Here is a 27,117-nt window from a genome sequence, read left to right on the forward strand (position 1 = left end):
CAGAGGGGCTTTTCTAGCAGACCTTTCCTGTATTAAAAAAAAAAAAAATTGAAAAAAGGAACCACTCTCTGGTTTCAGCACGGGGGTTGCTTCCTCATGTGTGACCAGCCAGTACGGCCACACAGGAAGGCAGTAGAGTGCAAAAGCTCAGAAGGCATGGAAGTGCTCAGTTCATGTAGGCTTGGGTGGGACTCTCCCTGAGAAGGACCTGAAGGTGCCTTCATCCTGGCACCTTGCACGGGACGCCTAGCTGGGGGAAGGGCTGCCTGGAATGGGTGCCACCGCTGTGCTAGCTGTCACGTTAGCTCAAGGGGGACCTGGTCCTGACCACCCTTCAGATGCTGAGGGCACCTACCTCCTCACCAGCCTCAGATGATAGCTACCACAGAGACTTGCTGAAGACCTTCATGCTAAAATTAACAAAACGCAACAATTATGTGATTTTTCTGCCTGTGGAAATATGTCAGGCTTTGCAAGCTAAAACTGTTATCACTGGTAAAATGTCTGCTGGTGAATAAAAAGGAGGAGATGATGTTTGGGACCATGCTGCTGGTGTGTGCTAGTTCTGAGTCGTCTTTTGTTTCATCTAGTTTCCCAGGTTTTGAGCCCAGAGAGAAAGCAGATGAAGTTTTCCACTAAGCAAGGTTGATCCTAAGTATGATAAACGCACCATTCCCAGCATTTCAATGTATTTGGTATAAAATCAGCCACAGTAAGTAAGGTGGAACTGACAACAGATAGCAAGTCCAGCTTTCTGGGTCTCTCTACTGGCAGACCCACATCTGCTTCTTCCTCCTGTCATGGATGCAGGCAGAATATGGAACTGTGCAGTGCTCTCCCAGTGCCTCCAAATGAAAGCAACCCAAAAGTGCCAAAGCACATGATACTACAAGGAATAAAGGCAGCAGCAAGTCCATTTTATAAACGGGCAGCAGGGAGGCTAAGTGAGTTTTGTAAGCTCAGCCAGAAGGTCTGGAGCAGGGTCAGAAGCTGAACAGCTACCTGGTGGATGGCTTGTCAGTGTTTGGTCTGTAAGGGTGCTGCAGAAGCAGGCTCTCGGGGGCAAATGTGGCACCATGTCTGCTGTGAACTGAGGGGAGCAGGAAATCTAATGAAAGGCCATCTCTTTTGCCAGTCACCTTTCAAATAGCAGCAGATGGCTGGGTTTTGTGTTGTGACACAAAATTGTTAGGACAGTGGAAGAGGTTAACCCATCTGCTTCTGGTTCTCAAGGCAGAGATCAGCCTTTGGATGAGAAAGACCTTAGAGGACAGTTACATTTCAGTTTCCCTTTATTACACTGAAGCCACCTTTTGTTCTCTGCACATTCCGTCACTTCTGCCAAAGGCTTCTGTTTGGTCTCAGGTACCTTTTGTGCAGCAATTAGCACAGTAGGATGAAACCTCACTTTGCAACCAGGGCTGCTCGTTCACACGGTGGGGAGCATCTCCAAGTGAGGGAGCCATGCTGCTGCCAGCTCTGGGGCTGGGATTGGTCCTCCTGGCAGTGCTGGCACGCAGCCTGCCACATCAGAAACCACATGCTCAGCTTGTATCCCGTGTACAACGCCCATACAGCCATATCAGACCAAAGGGACTGGTGGAGGTGCTGACTGGAAATCTCATGGGTTTTGTAACCGTTCCTGTAACTTTCATACCCATTACAGCAATTCTTATCCATACAGTAATAAGGCTGTTTTTTAGATAAGAATAATATTAATTTTTTGTCTTTTTGTAATGTACAGTGTCCCACCTTTTTTTCTTATCATGAGACAAAATGAAAGTGTCATTCAGTAATAAAGCAGATGGGATGTTGGGTCAATACTTAGAGAGCTCACTGGACTTTAGTCCAATTCAGTTACATCATACTTCACCCAAAAGGAGTGTTTATGAAATACATTCTTTTCTCTGGGTCCTCATACGTCTTATTTTCATAGTATCAGAAGGGCACGGATGTCTCTTGGGAGGTAAATTATGCCAACCAATCTTTCTGTGTTTTTAGAAGTGATGACATGAATAGCAGCCATCCTACCTAACAGGAAGAGAGGGAGAAAGGCATTTCCTATGATCTCCCTAGGATATACTTAGATTAAAAATTAAGAAGATCAGTTTATCTAGATCAATTTATGGAAGACCATTATTTACGTCTTGGTCTAATGCTGGGAATGAAGTCTATGCATTTATCATATTTAGATATTTCTAAACACAGAAATTCGCTGTTTGTTCATGTACGGACACTGATGAAATAAAATTTGATAACAGAGACATAACACAAGAACGCACTGGATCAACGGGCAACTTAAAGTGATCTTACTACTTATTGGAGTGGAAATTAACTGGCAAAACACACATGAAAAATTCTAATATAAACCTAACGATTTTTTTTCCCAAAAAGGTAGACAGTCCTTTTCACAGCTGGAGGACAGACAAGCCTCTCTCTCTGGAATAAGTCAGAAGAAAATACATTTATGGAAAAGGGGAATTAAGTATCTCCAGAGTCTAAGAAGTTTTGCAAAAAATCAGGTTGCCTACAAAAATTAGATTAGAATAGCTACAAAAGTCAGTTTGCTCCAACAGGAGAAGATTCACGTTATTAAACGCAACTTTAAACACAGGCTGTGCAGACAGACAAAGACCCTCACTGAATGTTTATCTGGAAAACCTGTAAAGCCAGTTGGTTAAAGACAGATATCCTTCAGATTGCAACAAATAAAAGCAGATTGAAACGTGGCTTTCTCTTCCATTTCTTCACCCACATTTTTATAAATACTGACAACTATGCTGTCCAACAGCAACACTGCAAATTACTTGCATTGTACTTTAAGCTGTCTTCAGCGCATGCTAGAGGCATGTCTTCTGGAAAGAACAGGATAATTCCTGAGAAAAATCCTGAGGCTGGTGCCTGTGGGAGTCCAAGGCCCTCAGCAGGGCTGCGGTGGCTGTGACCCCAGCAGTCCCTTGAGCCCGGCCACGCCATCAGGGCAGAGCCAAGACAAGGCTCGGGCTTGAATCCAGCACTCAATGGAGTGCCGTTGTTTAGTTACTTTTTCCTCTGGAGGCACAAATTTCACACTGGGGCCACGGATCACCCTAATCACTGGTGACTTCTGGGCATATCCTAGGTCTACTGGCAAAGGGAGCCTTTGATCCATTAGGGACAGTCTGTTCTGTGACCACTGACAGACAGCTGGTTTTCACTGATCTGTTCACATTTCAGCTGTTTTCCTTGGATTTACTAACGTGTCCAAAGAGGGTGCAATTTCTACAGGTCAAAGCTTGAATGTTGCAGTAACTCATGCGGTTTGCTTTATCATTTTCACCTCCACAGCTTTACGATGAACACCTACCTCTTTGTGTATGACTTAATGCAATTCTGCGGACATTCCTGGATATTTACAAATATGATCATCAGGTTCATGTCATTCGGAAAAGGTAGGATTCCTTCTGTACTTTCCTTAAATGTTTTAAGATACGGTGACACACAGAAACATCAAACTAGAGATAAAGTTTGGATTCTGAATAGGTGTACGTCCAATTCCAGAGGCTGTAATTTCAATTACAGAAATGTTGTTTCTTCCTTTAAAAAGGATGAACGAATTACAGGTACCTACGTTCTGCCTGTATCACATCAGAAACAAAGCTCTTCTTTTGCTAATGAGCTTTAATATTCAGCAGCATGCTCACAACATTTGACTGAATCATAGAACTAGATGCAACTAGGTCCAGTCATTATGGTGAATCTTAATCATACTGAAGCCACTAGGAGGGAGTATCTTTGTGGTTATTGCACATGACTGTCTATCTCCAAAACTATTACAGCATACTTCTCTTTCCATTGCCTGGGTTTAATGCACAAAAATAGGAAACTAGTGACTGGAAATTTAAAATGATTTATAATTGCAGGCAGTTGTAGGCACATAAAATACTGACTTTGTGGTTTACTTGTTTTAGCAAGTGCTGTGGGTACAGATACAGGCAAGAACTCAACTTCTCATGTTTATACATTCCTCATACATTTCCTCAACATTTCCTCATAGTTAAGAAATATCCTAAAGCGATATCGCTAAACCAACACATCCTGCACAGTGTTCGCCAGCGCATCAAGTACAGGAGATCCCATTCTTTCCTCAGCTTCCTGCCTCTGTGTCAGAGCCACAGACACGCTTTCTTTCTGCTACTCAGAAGTTTCATACCGTGTGAACTTTTATTTCTTGCCGTCTCCAGTGGTGATAGGGCAAGAGCAAAGCCCATAGTTGGTCCAGACTTTTAGTCTTTAACTACTCTCTTATTTTCCTCCTCGCTTTGCCTGTAGATTCGTTGGCCGACACATTTTACTCCATAGGGCTTGTAATGCGCCTTTGCCAGTTGTTATCTATATTGGAGATCCTACACATCCTCATTGGCATTGATAAAAGCCGTCTCTTCCCCAGGTTTTTGCAGGTAAGTTCATTTCTCAAGACTGTCCTTCCATGACCTACACACTTCAGCCATGGCTGCCCCTGAGGAAAGCCCAGGCTGAAATGCCCTGCATGGTCCACCTGCACCCCTCCTCAGAGAGCCTGGTTTGCTAATCGTTTGCCAATTGCAGGGTGCTCAGAGCTGGTGTGGGAAAGAGCTGCTCTCTCAACTTCTTTCTTTTTGAGTGAAACTGAATAGTGACTGTCCCATGCCCAGCCCACAACAGCAGGGACCTGGAAGATGTCCAGAAGAGTGGCCACCTGCAGAAATGGGGCCGCCCCCATTTCTAGGGTGCTGCAGGTGGCTGAGGATGCTACCTACCCAGCCAACTTGTTTACAGACAGAAGATAACATTTCAGAACCTTAGTTTCAGTAGCTAATTCTTTTCCATGCCATTTCTTCACTGACAAGTGCATACTTATATTGTAGATGAGAAAAAGACAAAATTTTGTGGGCAGCAAGGGGATGGCAGGAGAAAACCACCACAAACATCAAGCCTCCTCAAACAGGGTTTGCTGGTGGTCACAGAGCGTGGAAGGAAAAAAAAAATATTAAAAAGAGAAATTGAGGGACTGAAGAAGAATTCATGCTGGGAGGGAAAAGAAAGGAGAATTGTCGTAGTCTCAAGAATACCAAGGGTCTCTGCCCTCCCAAATCCAGACATGGGCAAATTGTGGCAACATCCAGTGGTTCTGATGCTGTTAAGGGATTTACATGGCATATGTTCAGCTGTAGGCAGAAAATCAGCCAAAAGACCATGAGCTACAGCAGAAAACAAGATGATTCTCTGACATTTTCCTTACCACACTCTTGCTTTCTGTTGGGAGTTAATCTCAGGTTTTGGTATTCTTCTTAATGCATTGAAAAAAGTAAAAATGTTGACTTGAGTTTACCTTCAAACCTTTCCAATCCTTAGTATTTGAATAATGGAGAAACTGGTACTGCTCTCAGTAGTCAGAAGGTAGAAGACTAAGAGTAGTTAGTTATGTTTTTACTTTTCTGGATAGCCCATTTATGTCAGATGACATATTGCATGGGTGAAGATGTTCCTCTTTTTAAATCTCCATTAGAAATTGATTGACTAATACAGATCTCTCTTCTTTTTGCTGCTCACTAAGTATGGTAGCAAATTTGTCAAAATGCAATTAACTGTTTTTCCCTGCCTACATCTACATGCTTTTACAATAATTTAGGGGAAAAAAAAAGTATCTTATCTAATGTGTCTTGCAACAAATCTTGTAACAAACCTTGTAACAAAGGCAGATGTGACGGCGACCAAGCTGCACCGCTAGCCTGTCACTTGCTTGCACAGGAGGGATTATTCTTGTTCAGCTAACAAGAATGCAAGACAGGCAGCAGAGCAGAGGGGAGAGTCCTCTCCAAAAATAGGGATGAATCACTAAACCAAAATCTGTACTATTAATCAATTTTCCCAAAGATTAACACCTTCCAGAGTCAGCACGTTTTGCTGTCTCTACTTCCAAGTGTCTGGTTTGACCTACTACCAAGATAGCACCATCTTCAAAGTAGGGACAGAGACTGAAGCTTCCTCCCAAGGCAGGTTTAGATTTGTGCTTTTTCCTCCCCAAATATGGGCACTTTCCCAGCAAAGGTAATAACAGAAGAGTTTTCATTCAAACATAACGTTGATGAGCCATCTCCAAGTGCAGATGGATGGCAAAGTAGGAGACATCCTATCTGTGTTAACAGCCTCTCATCTGAAAGTATTGCTTCTCCAGGAGAGGTCGGGAAAGGAATGCAAGGGGAGAATGAGCACATATCTTGTTGCTGACGATGAGGTCACAGGTTTTTTAAGGCATGATCCAATTATAAGCTGAGAGCCATCTCCTCTGTCCTAAAGATTAGAAAAGCTGATGGTTTCTCTGATGACATCTTGTATCGTGGCCGACAGGAATGCCACAGGCAGCTCTCCTGCGCTCGCAGCCGCCGCTGTGCCTGCCTCGCTCCTTCTCCGGGTGCCCAAGTCACGGGCGTGCGGCTGCCAGCGAGCTAGCACATCCCTGGGGAGGAGGGGAATTCGGGAAGATAAACCACCAAAGAGAGAGACGAATCCATTTTGACATCAGATTGCCCAAAGCTTCCTCATGAGTAGGCACTTCCTCAAAATAAAGACAGAAACTACCGACAAGTCACATGCTGGAAATACAGCAAAGGATGGGGGATGGAGATGTCCTCTATCACTTGGGAACGGCGTTTTAAATGGCTTTAAACTGGAAGAGGGGAGATTTAGATTAGAGATAAGGAAGAAATTTTTCACTCAGAGGGTGGTGAGGCACTGGCACAGGTTGCCCAGAGAAGTTATAGATGCCCCATCCCTGGAAGTGTTCAAGGCCAGGCTGGATGAGGCTTTGGGCAACCTGGTGTAGCGGAGGGTGTCCCTGCCCATGACAGGGAGGTTGGAACTAGATGATCTTTGAGGTCCCTTCCAACCCAAGCATTCTGTGATTCTATGAAATCTCGCGTAATTTCTTGGAGAGAAGAGCAGCCTGCTCATGCTAATAGTCATTAAAGCAAGGCTTGTCCTGCCAGAGTTTACACATTCCCCAGCCCTGACACAGTCCGTTCCTCTCTTACCCAGCCCCACAGAAGCAGAGAACAGGGAAGCCTGCACAAACACTGCTCTGTGTCACCACAAAAGACACTGGATATGAAATGGATATTCTGAGCAAAAAAATTGCAATCTTTCTTGGGCAGTGCAATTACTGCAGTGCTCTCCAGGGCAGCATGGAGAAGGTGAGTCAGGGAACAATAAGAGCACTACAACTCCAAACGTTTGTCTCACAACAAAGACAGCTTTGGGTCCTTATTTGGTTCTTTCCCTGTGTGTTCTCTCACCACAAACAAAACTCTCTTGCCTTGATGTTAGCAGTAGTCTCACACTATCCAAGCAAGTTGTACAAGCTCTTTGGTGGAGGCTCTGCTCTCACTTGGGTTGCCTTACATTGGCTGTGGGACTACAGGTTAAGCAGTTGTGTGCCAATGTACTCCCATGTGCCTTTGCCATACTTTCCTCCCTGCCTCTTAGGGTAAAAAAAAAAAACCAAAAAATTATTTTCCACAATGAACTGAGAAAGGACAGTTAGAGATGGTTACCTCACTGCAGCCTACTGCACATAGTCAGGGCACTGGTAAAGCTTCAAGAATTTGATAGTGGCTGCTCTGTTCTGCGTTCCCACCACCTGTTCTGACTCTAAGCTTAAAACACATCCCTAAATGCATCCCTCAGGCCATGCACACACACGCAGATCCACAGTGAAGTTCATCTCAGGTGGTCTCTGAGGACAGGCAGCTCTGGCACTGCCAGGTAAGCACGAGTGGAGGCAATGCCACCTTGAATAAAACAAGCTGTGAAAGCACCCCTGTGGTGGTTGTTTTGTAGGCAGAGACAACATTTAGGCAGAGTTTGAATGAAGGATTCCTGTCTAATATTCCATTTATTACGGTTTAATAGCATTTACAAGGAATGCTTTGAGATACATATTACAGATAGTGGAAAAGCAAACTCAGGTGTTTTCTGGAAAAACCCATTCAATATGGCCTCACTGAGAGACAAAGTCTCAGGCTACCAGGCACCTGGGAAGGGTTAGTCAAGGCCAAGTCACACCATGAAAGAAAGAAGAGTCCTGTGTGACAGGTGCTCTGGAAGAAGGAAAGACAATGGAAGGTCACAAAGTTGGTGCAAAGGGATGTCTCTCAGGGCACTTGCAGCTTGAATGACTGAGAGGAAAACTGGAGAATATTTCATTGCAGTTGCCAAAACAGAGGATAAGGAAATTTAGTAGTTTGGCCAGGGATTAAAAGCTAATGGGACTGGTACTTGAGCAAGGGAGAGAGTAGGAAAGATGTAAGGATACACCAGCATTTTTGTGAACAAAACACCACCACTTCATCCCGTGCAAACATGATTGCATTGAATAGACCAAAAGCAATGTACTACAGCTTTGGGATAAAAACATTAATTTTTAACTGAATCTAACTATTTAGTCATGCTTTTCTGACTGTTTTTGTTTTAAACATTCATGAAATCGAAGAGCCACGTAAGGGTTTCAGGTTCCAAGTACGATACTGCACAGTCACGGTTATTAAAAAATGGAAGTGAATGCACTGCCTGCTCCTGCCCTAACCTCAGCTAGTCTAATTTGCTTTGTTTCACTTACTTGCTTCAAATGCCCAGTCTGCCTTGCGGAAACTTACACCATTTTACAGAACTTACTGTATCTTCTGAGAGACCAGTGCTGGGAGAGGAAGGAAATTCCAGTTCGATTTTAACACAAAGAACAAGAAGAAATGAAAAATGAAACGCTTTGTGAGACGTCAGCACGTACTTCCTTTTTAAGAACTTGAAAACACAGGACTTCTAGTTTTGCTTTTTTTTTTTTTTAAAGCAAGACAATAGAAACAGAGAATACCATATTTTCATTCATGCAAGGACAGATGATCCATAAAAGAAATGAGCTGTGGCTGAGCAGCAGCACATGCTTTTTAGATATATGTATACACACATGTACACATATGCATACATGTATGTGTATATTTACATATGCACATGATTCCACATCTATATGTATACACGTGTGTACGGTGGCTCGATACCAACAGATATTTACTGGAATATCTTCTTCAAATAGCACCCTGCCTTGTCACTTGCTGAAAAGGTCCCCAGCCTCTGACTAACGCCTGCATCTACCTTGGATTCATGAGGGTTACCTAAAGGCACGAGTGCTATGGAAGAAAAGAGCACAACCTCTTGAAGGGCAATAAGGCAAGCAGGCAGGCAACCTCCTGATTTACACAGGAAAGAGGATGCCACTGTCTATCCTCACTAGGACACTGCAATTGCCCTGAGTAGCCAGGCCCGTGTCCTGCCCTGCAGATGTGCTCCAGAGCAAGGTCATGGGTGGTTTCCAGTTTTGGCCGCTGAGGGCTGCTCTGTGCATCCCAGTGTTTGCTGTTTGAGGCTGCAGTCCAATAGCAACAGAAGAAGACCCTGAGGCTGAACTGTGGGTCTCCATAGTCACTGTGCCTCAGTGGCTAGTGCTTATCCTTTTGAAATTGAGGATCATAGCTACCTGTCTACAGCTTCTCCTTTTACCTTACTGAAATGGGATCAGCTCCTGATCACTGGACTCATGCTGTTTTCAGGTGCTTTTCCATCCAGTCTTACTTCTTACTTCTTACTCTTGAAGAGTAAGAAACTGTTTGGAAAAATCTACCAGCTCTCACATCTAAAAACATGTCCACCTTTTCATTACCGTGATAAAGCTTTGGTCTCTAGGTAAGACAATTCCCTGCAGCAGTTCCCTGGAATATCTCTCATATTAACAACACTGCAGAACTCACTCTCTCTCCCTCCAATTCCCAGTGTGATTTTAGGTTTGGTAACAAAATGCTCACAGCACCAGTGCTGCAGTCCTTTACCACCCTTTGCTAAAATGCTTTTAACTCAGGTTCCATTTTATTTATTCTCTCCAGCATGCAGTCCCATTCAACGCTCACGCTGCTTTTACGTTTGTTTTGATTTCCCTCTTATGATGGTTGTCCCACCACGCTTCTCCTATCTGTTTTATCTGGTTTCAGATCCCGCATCAATACTTCCAGTTCCCCCATTTTCTTGTCAGGTTCCTCAGCATCTGCATACAAAAGCAGGACTTGGTACCTCTCACTCTCTGTTTCCTGGCCAGTTTACACTGAACTCTGTCAACATCTGACCTTAGAAATCAGTTCCTCAGTTAGAGACCAATGGGATCAGCAGCACAAAATGACACTCAGGGCAGGCTGAGAGGCAGCAAAACCATTTTTATCTGTTGTGGCCTCTCAGTGCTTTTCAAGATGAGGAATCAGATCCCTAGGGGATGGACATGCTCTCTTTCTGTATGAAAAATTGCTCCCACGTAGTTTTGCTGAATGGTGATGGTTGCTTTATCTGACTGATGCTGTTTGCAAAAAAAAAAAAACCCATCTGTAGCCAAAATGTTCCACACAGGAATTGGTAAACATTATGTAGCAAAACTACCACACAAACTTGCTGAGATGCCAAGTTCTTATTTCGTTTAAGGCAGGAGTAAGAGGAAGGGGGAAACCAGTAAAGAAGAATGTGCATATAAAAACCACCTTGCTAATCTGGTTTCATTTCATGGCTTTCACTGACTTGATATCATAACCCATAAAATCATCAAACCTAAGATACCTTACGAAGGAGATGGCAGTGAGTATAAAAAAAACCCATGAAGCTATACTGATTCATACCAACTGAATAGATGCATGTTTTCTCCTTCAACATTTCGAAATAGAGTGTAAATCAGAGTGAACCTGCATCATCCTAAGAGAGTTTCACAAGGAACTGTTGGCAGTACTGAATACGACAGATACAGTTATTTTACAGGGCAGCGCATAGATACTGACAGGAAACTTGTCTAAGAAAGCTGCAAAAAGACACACTAGTTTTTAATTTCATGAGCTTTAACATTGCCAAATATTTTTTTTTTTTAAACTGGAGACACTGCCCGCTTAATCCACTTTTATTATCTTTCCATTTGTAAAGGCATTCCCTGTGGGTCAGATAAGGTTCAACCACTAGAAAAACGTTATGACATAAATATTATGGCAGTAATTCACATAAATGACAAGCTTAAACCCACTTTTCCCAGCCAAGGATAAGAAAGAGAGAAAAACTAGGACTTCTACCTTTCCTTTTCCTTTCTGCAAATCTCACGTGAAAGAGACCCCTTGGGACATGGATCTCTAAGCTATGGAAAACGCAGCTGGGACTGTGACATGAGCACTGTCTGGCATACTACCCACCCAAGGGCCCTCTGTACCCCACAGCCTCCCATGCAGCCTACAAGCAAGGAAGCTTATCACCACGGGCTCTCCAGGCACTGGGATATAGTGGGAGAAGTCCTTGCTCCCATAACCTAAGCTGGCTCATCCACAGGTTTCCTGGGCTACAAACCCAGGTCATCCCCGTTGGCAAGCAAACTTCCACCCCTACCATAGCAGATCAATGATGCTGCAGCCAATAGTTTCTAGTTTCCTGAGCTGGAGGCAATGGAGTCTTGACCAAAAGCATGCAAAGAACCTGGACCTGCTGGAGGGGGTCTAGAGGAGGGCCACAGAGATGATCTGAGGGCTGGAGAACCTCTCCTATGAAGACAGGCTGAGAGAGTTGGGGTTGTTCAGCCTGGAGAAGAAAAGGCTCTGGGGTGATCTTATAGCAGCTTTCCAGTACCTAAAGGGGGCCTACAGGAAAGCTGGAGAGGGACTTTTTGCAAGGGGCAATGGATTCAAAACTGAAAGAGGGCAGATTTCTATTAGATCTAAGGAAGAAATTTTTCACTCTGAGGGTGGTGAGGCACTGGAACGGGTTTCCCAGAGAAGTTGCAGATGCCCCATCCCTGGAAGTGCTCAAGGCCAGGTTGGATGAGGCTTTGAGCAATGTTATCTAGGGGAGTTGGAACTAGATGATCTTTGAAGTCCCTTCCAACCCAAACCATTCTATGATTCTATGAAGCAGCGAAATGTTCACTGGAGCATTTGTGCAATGGATTCACCTGTGGCCTCCTATTTTGCCAAAATGGCATAGAAATGGGAGCTATAGGGGTGCCACGTTAACTCACAATTCTTTTTTCTTTTCAGATCACTGAGAGAATAATTGTTTTATTTGTTGTGATCAACAGTCAGGAAGAAGTTCAAGGGAAATATGTTGTGTGTGTTTTATTCTTCCTTTGGAATTTGTTAGATGTGGTCAGGTAAGGAGACAATGGTGAAGGGGAAAATGGGTCATTCTTGCGAGCAGAACTCCACCCCTCCTGTGCTGCAGGCTCGTTTCATTCTTTCAAAATTGGTACAAAAGCATATTATCTATTTTAAACAACAGCTTAGACCTTATAAACTATTTACTGATTTTTACAAAAATCAGTATAGTTAAGAGGCAGAGTGCCTTACAGAAGTAAATTGTTGCATTAACATTTGTAGTTCAAAGGCTTTGACTTTTTTAACAAAAATTTAGAAGGAAATCACAACTACCTCTCGGGGAACAGCAATTTCCAAAATCGATTTACGATCCTATTGCTTTAATTTATTATTTATTTTTTAACAGCTCACTTCAATCCAAGCTTGACAGCACAGCAAGGCAGCACTGGCAGAACTTCATACTAAGACGGAAAGACTATTCTGGGTTAATTGCACTGTGATTTCCAAAAAGGCAAGATCTCCTGCTGCAGAGACTGAGAATTTCAGTGTAATAGGACATATATCGCACCACAGAGACAACATGCACGAGGCAAAATGGATAAGAACACAATTCAGGATTTTTATCTCAAAAACTTTGTATGGTGAAAGGTTATCAGTGTCTCACTGTGGTAAAAGTATAATGGTGAAAATTCCACATTACTGACTTTTGTATTGATATTTGAAGTCAGTAACATTTCTCAAAGGAAACTTCAGCCTCTATGGATGTCAGTCTGTAGACTTACATCAGGGAAGACATACGGAATTCAGAAGGAGTTTAACAAGACATAGCTCTCATGGCAACCTCCATATGACAGCCAAATTTTTTTCTTCATCTTTTTTCTTCCTGCTAAAATAGCTTTCTGCTATTTTAAATACATTGCTTTGGGTACTGTCTGGGGAATTTGGATTTAGGCAGTAAAGGAAATGTATGTTATAAAAGAGATCTGAAAAAGGAAAGTGTCAGGTAGGATTGATAAGAAAGCTTTTAAGTCAGTTTCAGAGTATTTGTACTTCATGTGTTAATGAACTACTATTTGTATGAATTACTTGGATTACTGCTCCATCTCATTTCTTTTTCAAGTTTGTAAAGCTAAAATAGTAGAACCTAATCTCAAATGAAAGGATTCTCTGCAGCTGGAGAGAGGCCAAAAGCGTAAAGAATATTGGTGGTAAAGTCCTGTCAGTGCATAATAGTCCCATCAATGCATCATTTTCTATTATTGCTGAAGAACATGGTCCAGCACCATAGCAATAACAGCAGCCATTTAACAGGCAAGAGACTGTGGTCTATAGCAGCAAATAACCAGGTCAAATAATAACACGCAGTACAACTCAAAAGATTTAGAGTTCTTACCTGATTCATTTTACAGCATCTGTGCCATGTTCTAGCATCTCAAAGAAGAGGTCATGTCTAAAAGCGTACAGGAATCTATCCCATCCCTTGGCCAACTAGTCTTGAAGTGTTACAAGTTCTTCCACATAGTTCTTCAAGGACATAAATATTCTGTGCACTATGGCTAATGATATACCGAGAGCAAATTCTGCAAGGTTCTCTATATCTGATCTTTCCTGCTTATACCATAAGCAGCCCGAGACGGTGTGTAGAGAGGGAGTAGCTGTCTCCTTTTGTATTGGGCTGAGGTTGAGGAGACAGTCCTGAGGTTGCAGAAGGCAAACCTGAGAGAAGATGGTACATCTATAGCTTATTAAGCTCTTTCACAGTCCGGATATGATGCAAAATTAGTAAAATGAATTCATAAGAATGGAATACAGAAACTTTAATGCTGGTTCCATCTTTCAGAAACAGTCCTGTTTTAAAAATCCTTATTTTCATCTCTCTAGCAAGACCACAGGGCAAAGAGCCTTTCAGCTGACCAAAAACATGACCAGAACTGTTTGTCCAGTGTTTGGAAAGCTGCTGTACCACTTTCAGATCAAACCAGCTAGGATTAGCTCACCTTTGGAGACTCATGTCCTAGGCATTCTGGTCTCCCAGTGAGCAACACTAACAGCCACAGTGAAAATAAAACGCTGCAATACATTGCAGCACAAATGCTTTTTTTTTGTACCTACTATACCCCTTCTGAGGTCCAGGGAAATGGCCGCTGTACTACAGAAGATTAAGTACCTGTGATTACCTCGCTGTTTAGCCTCCTCCAGCAGTGGTTTAGCTAGTTCATCAGTCGTAAGTCAGCATTTTCTCAGTCTGAAGCAACAGTCATATTCTGCCTGCCCCTCTCAGTTGCAACAGCCCTATCTGAAATCCGTATTCTGATGGACCAACATGAAATTGTGCTGGTTTCTGATAAAGCCTTTGGGGTGGAGGGCTGTGCTGCTGTCTGCCTGCTCTGTGGTAGCATCACTGACGATCCTTCTGAAACAATGAAACATCTGCTTTCAGACATCAGTTAGAGTCTCAACAAAACTTACTCTAAAATTCTCAGATAGGCAGCTCCAAGGTCTTCCGCTATTCCCTCGAATTTTTCAATAATATATCTGTATTTTAAAGACATGATCATTCCCTCTGAGCTCATCTGCTGTTCCTCTTGCTACAGGTACACTTACAACATGTTAGCAAGGATGGGAATATACTACCTACCACTGACATGGCTCAACTTCTCACTGTGCATCCCACTCTATCTCCTTTCAGTTCTGGCTAAAGGTAAGGAGATGGGAAAAGCATCAATGGCTTGCTTCCTGAATCACCTTCAATAAAAGTTGATCAGTTCAAGTGTAATTTGTATTTAAGATTACTTCGGCAACACAAAAAGAAGTGTCATAAACATTTATGCACTCTAATATTAACCTGTAAGTCACTTATCTTTCTCTTTTCTGTACTTTTTTCCTTAATAGGGGTCCTCTGGGGTTTGTGTGTGGTTTTTTTTTTTTGTTTGGTTTTATTAACAGTATGGGAAAATGTTCATTTTCCTGGATAAAGCTGGAAAATGCCCCCACAAAAGACACACGTATTCTCCCATTCCAAACCGACTACATTAGACAGCAAGTCCCAAAGGGCTATGATCATATTGGCATAGCCTGCAGGGCTATGATCTTACTGGCATCACGGAGACGTGGTGGGATGAATCCTATGACTGGAGTGTTGGAATGGAAGGATACGGGCTGTTTAGGAAGGACAGGCAGGAAAGACAAGAAGGAGGTGTCACACTCTATGTCAAAGACCAGCTGGAGTGCATAGAGCTCTGTCTGCGGATGGATCAGGAGCTGACCGAAAGCTTATGGGTCAGGATTAAAGGAAGGGCAGGGACAGGTGACATTATAGTGGGAGTCTTCTACAGGCCACCTGACCAGGAGGACCGAGTGGATGAGGCCCTCCACAGACAGACAGGAGTAGCCTCACCTTCATGAGCCCTGGTGTTTGTGAGGGACTTCAATCACCCCAATATCTGTTGGAGGGACAATACAGCAGATCTCATAAGCAGTTCAGGAGGTTGTTGGAATGCCTTGATGACAACTTCCTTCTCCAGGTGATAGAGGAACCAACAAGGAGAGGTGCTTTGCTGGACCTTGTTCTCACCAACAAGGAGGAGTTGGTGGGGAATGTGAAGCTCAAGGACAGCCCTGACTGCAGTGACCATGAAACGGTGGAGTTTGAGATCCTGAGGGCAGTGAGGAGGGAGCACAGCAAGATGAATACCCTGGACTTCAGGAGAGCAGACTTTGGCCTCTTCAGGGATCTGCTTGGTAGAGTGCCATGGGATAAAGCCCTGGAGGGAAGAGGGGCCCAAGAAAGCTGGTTAGTATTCACGGACCACCTCCTCCTAGCTCAGGAGCGATGCATCCAGATGAACAAGGATTTCCTGGAAAAACTCAAGCACAAAAGGGAAGCCTACAGTAGGTGTAAGCAAGGACAGGTAGCCTAAGAAGAATACAGAGAAATTGAGCAACAAGGGATCAGGTTAGAAAACCTAAAGCCCTGACAGAATTAAACCCAGCCCAGGGATCTCAAGGGCAACAAGAAAAGCTTCTATAGGTATGTCAATGATAAAAGGAGGACTACGGAAAACATGGGCCCCCTCTGGAAGGAAGCGGGAGACCTGGTTACCTGGGATATGGAGAAGACTGAGGCACTTTTTTTTTTCCTCAGTGTTCACTGACAAGTACTCTGGCCACACAGTCCAAGTCGCAGACGGCAAAGGCAGGGACTGGGAGAATGAAGAACTGCCCACTGTGGCTGAAGATCAGCTTTGAGACCATCTAAGGAACCTGAAGGTGCACAAATCCATGGGTCCTGATGAGGGGCATCCGCAGGTCCTGAGGGAACTGGCGAGTGAAGTTGCTAAACCATTGTCCATCACATTTGAAAAGTCAGGGCAGTCAGGTGAGGTTCCCAGCGACTGGAAAAGGGGAAAATATAGCCCCATTTTTAAAAGAGAAAAAGGAAGACCTGGGGAACTACAGGCCAGTCTCATTTCTGTGCCCGGCAAGATCATGGAGCAGATCCTCCTGGAAACTGCTAAGGCACATGGAAAATAAGGAGGTGACTGATGACAGCCAATGTGGCTTCACTAAGGGCAAATCCTGCCTGACTAATTTGGTGGCCTTCTACAATGGGGTTACAGCATCGTGGATAAGAGGAAAGCAACTCATATCATCTATCTGAACTTGTCCAAAGCATTTGACGCTGTTCTGCACAACATCCTTGTCTCTAAACTGGAGAGACATGGATTTGAAGGATGGACCACTTGGAGGATAAGGAATTGGCCGGATGGTCACAATCAAAGAGTTGTGGTCAATGGTTCAATATCTAAGTGGAGGCCAGTGACGAGTGGTGTTCCTTAGGGGTCAGTACTGGGGCCAGTGCTATTTAACGTCTTTGTCGGGGACACAGACACTGGCATTGAGTGCACCCTTGGCAACTCCCTGATGACACCAAGATGGGTGGTGTGGTGGAAACGCTGGAGGGAAGGGATGTCATCCAGAAGGACCTTGACAGGCTGGAGAGATGGGCCTGTGAGAACTTAATGAAGTTCAACAAGGCCAAGTGCAAGGTCCTGCATGTGGGTCGGGCAATCCCAAGCACAAGTACAGGCTGGGCAGAGAATGGATTGAGAGCAGCCCTGAGGAAAAGGACTTGGGAGTGCTGGTGGCTGAGAAGCTCAACATGAGCCGGCAATGTGCGCTGGCAGCCCAGAAAGCCAACCGTGTCCTGGGCTGCATCCAAAGAAGCGTGGCCAGCAGGTCGAGGGAGGTGATTCTGTCCCTCTACTCTGCTCTTCTGAGACTCCACCTGGAATACTGTGTTCAGCTCTGGAGTCCCCAACACAAGAAGGACATGGAGCTGCTGGAGGGGGTCCAGAGAAGGGCCACGAAGATGATCTGAGGGCTGGAGCACCTCTCCTATGACGACAGGCTGAGAGAGTTGGGGCTGTTCAGCCTGGAGAAGAGAAGGCTCCGAGGTGATCTTATTGCAGCCTTCCAGTACTTAAAGGGGCCTACAGGAAAGCTGGACAGGGACTTTTTACAAGGGTGTGTAGTGACAGGACAAGGGGCAATGCCTTTAAAATGAAAAAGGGAAGATTTAGATTAGATATAAGGAAGAAATTCTTCAATCCGAGGGTGGTGAGATACTGGTACAGGTTGCCCAGAGAAGTTGTGGCTGCCCCATCCCTGGAAGTGTTCAAGGCCGGGCTGGATGAGGCTTTGAGCAATGTTATCTAGTGGCAGGTGTCTCAGCCCAAGGCAAGGGGGTGGAATTAGATGATCTTTAAGTTCCCTTCCAACCTAAACCATTCTATAATTCTATGACACTATAAAAGCTGCCTTTTCCCCCACTCATGCTGACCTCACTGGCTCAGACCATACCTAGCTGCTTATGTACATACACCAGAAAATGTGCCCTGTTGAAAGCAATGCAACTACAGGAGTGGCAGAACTTGTTATTGAATAGGAAGTACTTGCTAATCCTAGTATTAAGAGCAATTAGCACCTCAGATCTACAAAACTGAACTCAAGAGAAAACGAGGCATATATGCATATGAATGAATCATAGAATCATCTGGTTGGAAGAGACCTTCAAGATCATCGAGTCCAACCATTCACCCTGCACTGTCAGGGTCCCTAAACCATGTTGCTCAACACCAAATCCACACGGTTTTTAAACACCTCCAGGGATGGGGACTCCACCACCTTCCTGGGCAGCCTGTTCCAATACCTCACAACCCTCTCTGGAAAGAAATTTTTCCTGATATCTAACCTAAATTTCCCCTGGAGTAACTTGAGGCCATTCCCTCTCATCCTGTCATTCATAACACGGGAGAAGAGATCAACCCCCACCTCCCTACAACTTCCTTTCAGGTAATTGTAGAGAGCGACAAGGTCCCCCCTGAGCCTCCTCTTCTCCAGACTAAACAGTCCCAGCTCCCTCAGCCGCTCCTCATAGGACAAGTTCTCTAAACCCTTCACTAGTTTCGTTGCCCTTCTCTGAACCCGCTCCAGCACCTCAGCGTCGTTCTTGAAGCGAGGGGCCCAAAACTGGACACAGTACTCCAGGTGTGGCCTCACCAGTGCTGAGTATAGGTGCACAGTCATTTCCCTGCTCCTGCTGGCCACACTGTTTCTGATACATGCCAGGATTCTGTTGGCTTTCTTGGCTGCTTGGGCACACTGCTGGCTCATGTTCAATCGGCTGTCGACCAGCACCCCCAGACATGGTAAATTCAGCATATAAGACAGCTATCTGTGCCTTAAAGGTAACTGACTTTAACATGAAGCTTTTTGATGAACTCCCACCTCTTTTTGACTAAGATTTACCATGTTATTTTACAGCATTTGCGATTTGTGTATCACTGCCTTATTTCGAATCCTTTGGCACATACTCCATCAAGCTACCATTTCCATTTGCCTTCTCAATCTACTTCCCCTATGTTCTGAAAACGTACCTGCTAGTGCTCTTTATAGGTAAGTATCTCAGACTCCAGAAAGTTGGGCCTCAACACAACTGTAATGCCTGTGGCAACAAAAAATTCAAATCAGTACAGCTCCTTTCACAAACTCTCTCTCCCATGTCTCCTGCAGATCACTGCAGGGAAGTTCAGCACCAGCTGTTTTGGTTTCCCATGTCTTTCAAACACAAATAATTGAATTTGGAAGAGACACTGTGTGTGTGAGGCATAAAAAAACCACAACAAAAATGTAAAAATTGCTTCAATGATCCTGGCCTTACAGCTACCTACGGAAGTTTGCCTTTTTTTTTGAAAAAAAAAAAATCAATTCCCATTTGATCATTCTTTCATTCTGTGCAATCCCTTCTCACTCATTTCTCCTGGCTGGTATGAGAAGTTATATGTAAATTAAGACTTTTACAGCGTGATTATGCAAAGAGGTGGAAAAAGAGACCACTCTAAAACCTGCACGTGAATAGACAGACCCCTTCTCCTTCTCAACAAAATACTTTTGAAAAATTTGAACTGAATTTGGCTGCATTACAGCCAAGTCTTCGTTCTGTCACTGGCTTTAACACTAATTTGAAGGATTTTATCTTTGTGGTGCAGTGTTCTCTTCCTAAATTCATGGAAGGAACTGTGCAGGGTTGCCAGATGAAGGCTTATACCGTTCCTTCTAAAAGAATTGAAGATATTTTGGACTCTGCTCCCTTGTTCTTACACCATTTTGTGTTTTGATTCAGGTATGTGCTTTATCATCTCGAATCTCTTCTCTGAACGGAAGGCACACCTAGGGACAGGCAACGTCAAAAAGAAAAGAAGCTAAGTTGGTATTTTGTCTGGAAATAAAAAATACATTCCCAGTAGGCTGCTGCATATCACAGGTTAAAAAGAAATTAGACAAAGATTTTCAACACAAAACTCAAAAACTCTTGTTTGCATGTACATTATCTGGCTGTGTAGAATTTTCAGAAAAGGCAGGTCTCCTTAAAGTACCTCAAAAATGGAGCAACTCAAACTAACTAGTTATTTTTGAAAGTTTTGACTTCAAATGACAGGAGTTTTAAAAACAAATATATTTTTTCTAACATATATTAGTGAACTCTGAAAAAAAAAATTGAGGAGTGCCTCTCCTCACAATCACAACCCTTATTTTGGTGTTAACTCTTGCCTCATTAGCAACAGACATTTGGTAATGGCAATAACATTTAATCTGTAAGATTATTTTCTATTAGGCCAACATGTATGTGCCTCATATATATAAATGCTAAATTGGCTAGAACTGTAATCTCACAAGGAGCAGAAGTTGGAAACTTCACAATCTGAGATTCACATGCTGATCAGCCCCAGGTATTCACAAAGGAATCCTCACATTCTGGCCCAACCCTCACTTCTTCAAACAAGATTCCGGAAAATGCAGCTGAACGATCAGGTACTCATCCGTTATATATTCAAGGGGATATTTAAGGGTCAAAAGTAAAAACTTACAATCATGTGTCTGAAAGACGTTAAGTATCTTCCCACAACGATTTTCTTTCATGCTGAACAGCCGACAAATATGCAAAAGAAATGTGATGTAGTCAGGCCAAATGCATGTTGTTCTTTAAAGGGAAGTGAATGACTATCAAAAGCCATGTGCAAAATTCTAGCTATTTTACTCAAGTATGCTGCTCCTCATGCTTCTGTAGGACTACAGAAGGACTACATTCTTTGAGAATGCAACTAGAATTTAGTCTCTCCAAAGGTTGGGAATGAAGAATACGGACAGCAGCCCAGTGAGCTGTACAAGGAAAAATGGACAAGTAACTGCTTAGAGGCTGGCAGGGGCTCTTCTGGTGTTTCATCCACATCGATTATCACATACATTTGAATTCAAGTAGGTGGGGGAGAGAAGTAAGGCTATTTTTTTTTAACCTTGACTGCAAACTGGAAGGAAAGGTAACAGTTGGAGGGAGGAAACACAGTAGCTGGAAGGAAGATAATATTTAAAGGGAAAATGAACACTATCACAATACGAAGAGGCTTTTGCCTGTACAAATTTCTAAACCATATAGCCTAAGAGAGTATATAAAGAAAGCATGAAGCTGGCCTTGATGAACTAATTTGTTATGAAAGGTCACCTACCATAATTTTTATTTGTTTTATGCATGTGGCAGACAATGCCTGCAGACTATTGTGACCACTGGAGTATTTGCAAACCACAAGCAACATGGTCATGCATGCAACAGTACAGAGTCAACCCTGAATTTTTTTTTTTGAAAGCACTGCAAACTGAAGTAGGAATTTGGAATTCACCAGAGAAACAGAAGTACTTCCACTTGGACTTCTGTCTGACCCGAACTGATTCAAGTGTGGACAACAAAGAAATGTATAGAACTGCTGAATAGGATGACAGCTTTGAATAAGAGTCAGAATAAGTACACTGCGTGCCAAACCACTATATAACAGGCTATCGTTGAAACTTGAATTTCCAAGGGGAAAAATGTCCCATCTAATGTGTTTGTCATCAGACTTCCTGGAGTTAACGTACCCTGTAGGAGGAAACGTGACATGATATTATATTTGGTCTATGTGGCAAGGCTTTGGCAGCGGGCAAGCTCCAGGGATGGCCTCTGTGAGAAGAAGCCAGGGGCTTTCTCCCATGCCAGAGACAGATGCTTCCAGAAAGCTCCAAAATGGAGCCACTGCAGGACACTGCTGAGCCAAACAGCAGAGCTGATGGTGCCTCTGTGAAAACATACTTAAGAAAATGTAAAAAATGGTATGCAGCAGCTATGAAAAAGAAGAACCAGAAAAATGTGAAAAGAATAGAAAAATGTGAGAGAAACAGCTCTGCAGACACCAGGATCTGTGGGTAAGGAGAGGAGGAGGTACTCCAGGCACTGCAGCAGATTCTGCTGCGGCCCACAGAGAAGACCATGGTAGAGCAGGTTGTCCCTCTGCTGCCCATGGAGGACCACGTCAGACAAGACATCTGCACTGTAGCCTGTGGAGGACCCTGTGTTGCAGCAGGTGAATATGCCCTGAAGGAAGCTGCAGCCCACGGAAAGTCCATGCAGGAGTAAGATCCTGGCAGGAACCGCTCACGAGGGACCCACACTGGAGCAGCCTTTTCCAAACGGGCTGTACCACATGGAAAGGACCCATGCTAGAGCAGTTTTTGAAAAGCCGCAGCCTGTGAGAAGGAACGACATAGGAACAGTTCATGCAGGACTGTATCCCATGGAAAGGACCCCATGCTGCAGCAGGGTAACAGTGTGAAGAGGAACAAGTGGCAGAGACGAAGGTTTGTGAACTGACTGCAACCCCCATTCCCTACCGGCCCTGCACCACTTGGGGAGGGAGGACATAGAAGAGTCAGGAATGAAGGAGTGAAGTTGAGCCTGGGAAGACAGTAGGGGGGGGGTTGGGGGAAGGCGGTTTTAGTTTTATCTTTGTTTCTTACCATCCTGCTCTATTTTTAATTGGCAATAAATTACTCTTCCTCAAGTTGAGTCTGGTTTTGTGATAGTCAATCATAAACGATCTCCCTGTCTTTATCTCGACCCACAAGCTTTCTCATTCTATTTTCTCCCTGTCCTGTTGAAGAGGCAGAGTGAGAGGAGCAGCTGAAGGGGCATCTGGCAGCCAGCCAAGGTCAAACCTACCACAGATCACAGAATCATAGAACTGTCTGGTTGGAAGAGACCTTCAAGATCATTGAGTCCAACCATTCACCCTGCACTGTCAGGGTCCCTCAACCATGTTGCTCAACACCAAATCCACACAGTTTTTAAACACCTCCAGGGACGGGGACTCCACCAGCTCCCTGGGCAGCCTGTTCCAATACTTCACAACCCTCTCTGTAAAGAAATTCTTCCTGATATCTAACCTAAATTTCCCCTGGCACAACTTGAGGCCATTCCCTCTCGTCCTGTCATTCATAACGTGGGAGAAGAGACCGACCCCCATCTCCCTACAATCTTCCTTTCAGATATTCATGTTAAGTCATTTTTACTGTTTTATGTTTAAAAAAGAAATCAAGATGTGATGCTCTCCCTTTGTATTCGTTCTTACAGCTGGCTAAACGGCTGGAATAAGAGAAAAGATTCTTTAAAATTCACTATGGGGTGGAGCCCCAAACCTAAACTGCAAGAAAACGGCATGCAGTTAATGACAGATGAATTCCCCACCTCCTTCTGGTGCAGAGGTACCTTGGGGTAGGCAATTGGGAGAACCAGGGGACCAGTCTTCCATGTGTTACCACACAGGCCACTGTAACTTCAGCTCCAACGCCTTACCTTAATTTCTGGAAGAGCTCAGCACTGGGCAGGCAAAAAGGTGCTTAAAAAGTTGCCTCAGTCTTTCCACGACTGGAGACTTAAATCTTTGTTCAAAACTTTTATCAGTCTTAAGATCTCAGCTCATCTGTAGCTCCATTTAGATGTGACATTGGAATAAAAATAAGCGTTGTTCTTACATATCTACGTAAACAGAGATAAAATAATGTACTGTACAGACAAGGGTTAAGAAATATCACTAGAGAAGTGATATATAATTGAAAGCTGTTAAACAATCTCTTTGGGAACAGAAGGGTATCTGATTACTGCACTTGTCTGACACTTAATAAAACACTAGTTTTAGTACAGCTTACGGACTGCGAGATTGAGTTTATAAATATGCATATGAAACGCAGAGTGTGGAAAAGAAATTGTACCTACTGTTAAAATAGGAAAAAACCACCCTCTCCTGTTTGCCCACAGAACAGCTATGCCGGAGTCACAAGAACTAGTCCTATCAATATCTTTACCACCAGCTTCCTTTGCTGCCTTCCCACACATCTTAAATGTAGTAGCAACTAACTTGCCCATCTCAGTCTGTCAAAGTCATTGTCTCCAGAGCAACGCACTATTTTGAAAGCAATCACCTAGAAATAAAAATCACATTCATTTCTCCAGCACTAGCACACAATAGGAGGAACAGTGTCTTCATCATAGGCTATGTGTATACTGGCAGGTACAGCAGCCCAATAGGAATGGAACTATAGAGTGAAGGGGTTCACAATGAGGACCCAAAAGCCAACTTACCTGCCTTTCAGGGATTTTACTTCAAACCAGCTTTAGTTGAGCCCTGTAGGCTGAACACACAGAGTTGCAGAGTATACTGGAGTACTTAGAATATAATAGTTCCAGTTGGAAGAAGTTAAAGTATATTAATAACGGTATTGTCCAAACGTCTCAAATACTGACAGGCACGAGGCATTAACCACCTATCTAGGAAGCATGTTCCAGTGTTTGACCACTCTCAAAGAAATGTTTCTTAATGTCAAATCTGAACCTTCCCTGACACAGCTTTGAGCCATTCCCACATGTTCTGTTGCTGTATTCCAGGGAGAAGAACTCAGCACCTCCCTCTCCACTACCCTTCCTCAGGAAGCTGTAGAGAGCAATGAGGTGTGCCCTCAGCCTCCTTTTCTCCAAGCTAGACAAACCCAGAGTCCTCAGCCACTCCTAATAGGACATGCCTTCCAGCCCTTCCACCAGCTTTTTTTGCCCTTTTCTGGACACACTGAAGGACCTTAACATCCTTCTTCAATTGTGGGGCCCAGAGCTGCACACAGTACTCAAGGTGAGGCCACACAATGCTGAAAACAGCAGCATAATCACCTCTTTTGACCAGCTGGTTATGCTGTGTCTGATGCACTCCAAGATGGAGGTTGCCCTCTTAGCTGCCAGGGCACACTGCGGACTCATATGGAGCTTAATGTCAACCAGCACCCCCAGACCCCTTTCTGCAGGCTGTCCTCCAGCCACTCCTCTCTCTATTTATACTCATCTCCAGAGTTACTCTGTCCCAGGTGCAGAATCCTGCATTTGTTCTCATTAAATTTCATGCCATTAATGATTGTCCAATGCTCCAATCTATCTAGATCCCTCTGCAAGGCCTCTTATCCCTCAAGAGAGTCAGCAGCACCTCTCAGTTTAGTATCATTCGCAAACTTACTAATGGTGCATTCGACTCCTGCATCTAGATCATTGTAAATATATCAAACAGAACATTGTAAATATATTCATAGATTAGATTTCATAGATTTCTAGGTTGGAAAAGACCTTAGAGATCATCCAGTCCAACCATCCCTAATCCCCCATTAAACCATATCCCTAAGTAGTTCATCCACCCTTTTCTTAAACACATCCAGGGATGGGGACTGAACCACCAACCTGGGCAGCCTATTCCAGTGGCTGACAACCCTTTCAGAGAAGAAATGCTTCCTAACATCCAACCTGAATCTCCCCTGACTAAGCTTGTACCCATTTCCTCTTGTTCTGTCACTCATCACTAATGTAAAGAGCCCTTCCCCCACCTCCCCACCATCCCTTCTCAAGTATTTGTAGGCTGTAATCAGGTCTCCCCTCAGCCTCCTCTTCTCCAGGCTAAACAGCCCCAACTCCCTCAGCCGCTCCCCATAAGTTTTATTTTCCAGCCCCTTGACCAGTTTAGTCGCCCTTCTCTGGACTCGCTCCAGGAGCTCAATATCTCTCTTAAAGCGAGGGGCCCAAAACTGGACACAATATTCCAGGTGCGGCCTCACCAGTGCCGAGTACAGGGCAGGATCACTTCCCTGCTCCTGCTGGTCACACTATTCTTGATACACGCCAGTATCCCATTGGCCTTTTTGGCCACCTGGGCACACTGCTGGCTCATATCAAGCCGATAGTCAACCAACACCCCCAGGTCCTTCTCCGCCAGGCAGCTCTCCAGCCACTCTTCCCCGAGCCTGTAGCGATGCTTGGGGTTTTTATACCCCAAGTGAAGGACTCTGCACTTGGCCTTATTAAAGCTCATGCCATTGGCCTCAGCCCAACGATCCAGTCTGTTCAAATCCCTCTGAAGGGCCTCCCTACCCTCGAGCAGATCGACACAGCCTCCCAGCTTGGTGTCATCCGCAAATTTACTGAGGGTACGTTCAATCCCCTCATCCAGGTCATTGATAAAGATGTTAAACAGAACCGGACCCAGCACTGAGCCCTGGGGAACCCCACTGGTGACCGGCCTCCAGCCAGATTTAGCCCCATTTACCACCACTCTTTGGGCCCGGCCATCCAGCCAGTTTTTAACCCAAAGGAGGGTGTGCCTATCCAGGCCAGCGGTTATCATTTTCTCCACCAGAACACTATGAGAAACTGTATCAAAGGCTTTACTGAGGTCAAGGAAAACTACATCCACAGCCCTTCCCTCGTCAACCAGGCGGGTCACCCTGTCATAGAAGGTGATCAGGTTTGATTGGCAAGTTCTGCCTTTCATAAACCCATGTTGACTGGGCCTGATCACCCGGTTAACCTGTATGTGCTCATTCATAGCACTCAAGATAACCTGTTCCATGACTTTGCCCGTCACCGAGGTCAGACTGACAGGCCTGTAGTTCCCCGGATCCTCCTTCCGCCCTTTTTTGTAAATGGGGGTAACATCCGCCAGCCTCCAGTCCAGCGGAACTTCCCCAGTGAGCCAAGGCTGCCCAAAGATAATGGACAGGGGTTTGGCAATGACATCCGCCAGCTCTCTCAGGACTCTCGGGTGGATACCATCAGGCCCCATAGACTTGTGGGCATCCAGCCGAAGGAGCAGATCCTTGACCCGTTCCTCTTGGATCACAGGAGCTTCAATTTGCTCTCCCTCCCTGCACTCAGACACCGAAGGCCAGCTCACCTGGGAACTACTGACCTTATTATTAAAGGTTGAGGCAAAGAAGGCATTAAGGACCTCAGCCTTGTCCTCATCCCTAGTGACTAACGTACCCCCTGAGGCCAGTAGGGGCTGGAGGTGATCTTTAGCCCTCCTGTTGTTATTAATATATTTATAGAAAGACTTTTTGTTGTCCCTTACGGAGCAGGCTAGTCTAAGTTCCAATTGGGCTTTTGCCCCCCTTATTATCTCCCTACATGCCCTAACTTCCTCCCTGTATTGATTCCTGGATGCCTGCCCATTCTTCCAAGACTTATAGACATCCCTTTTTCTTTCGAGATGTT

At 44.4% G+C, this 27,117-nt stretch overlaps 1 protein-coding gene across 1 annotated transcript; it reads left to right on the forward strand.

Annotated features, from left to right (window-relative positions):
* Positions 1-1,396: 1,396 nt before the first annotated feature.
* HACD4 (3-hydroxyacyl-CoA dehydratase 4) lies at positions 1,397-21,513 on the forward strand. The gene is made up of 7 exons (XM_009989549.2): positions 1,397-1,503; positions 3,328-3,431; positions 4,312-4,439; positions 12,114-12,226; positions 14,765-14,871; positions 18,996-19,127; positions 19,855-21,513. Exons 1-7 carry the CDS (start codon positions 1,397-1,399, stop codon positions 19,935-19,937), a joined length of 774 nt encoding a protein of 257 aa, XP_009987851.2. The 3' UTR covers positions 19,938-21,513.
* Positions 21,514-27,117: the final 5,604 nt, after the last annotated feature.

This window comes from Tauraco erythrolophus, chromosome Z, assembly GCF_009769465.1.
Source record: "Tauraco erythrolophus isolate bTauEry1 chromosome Z, bTauEry1.pri, whole genome shotgun sequence".
NCBI classification, from domain to species: domain Eukaryota; kingdom Metazoa; phylum Chordata; class Aves; order Musophagiformes; family Musophagidae; genus Tauraco; species Tauraco erythrolophus.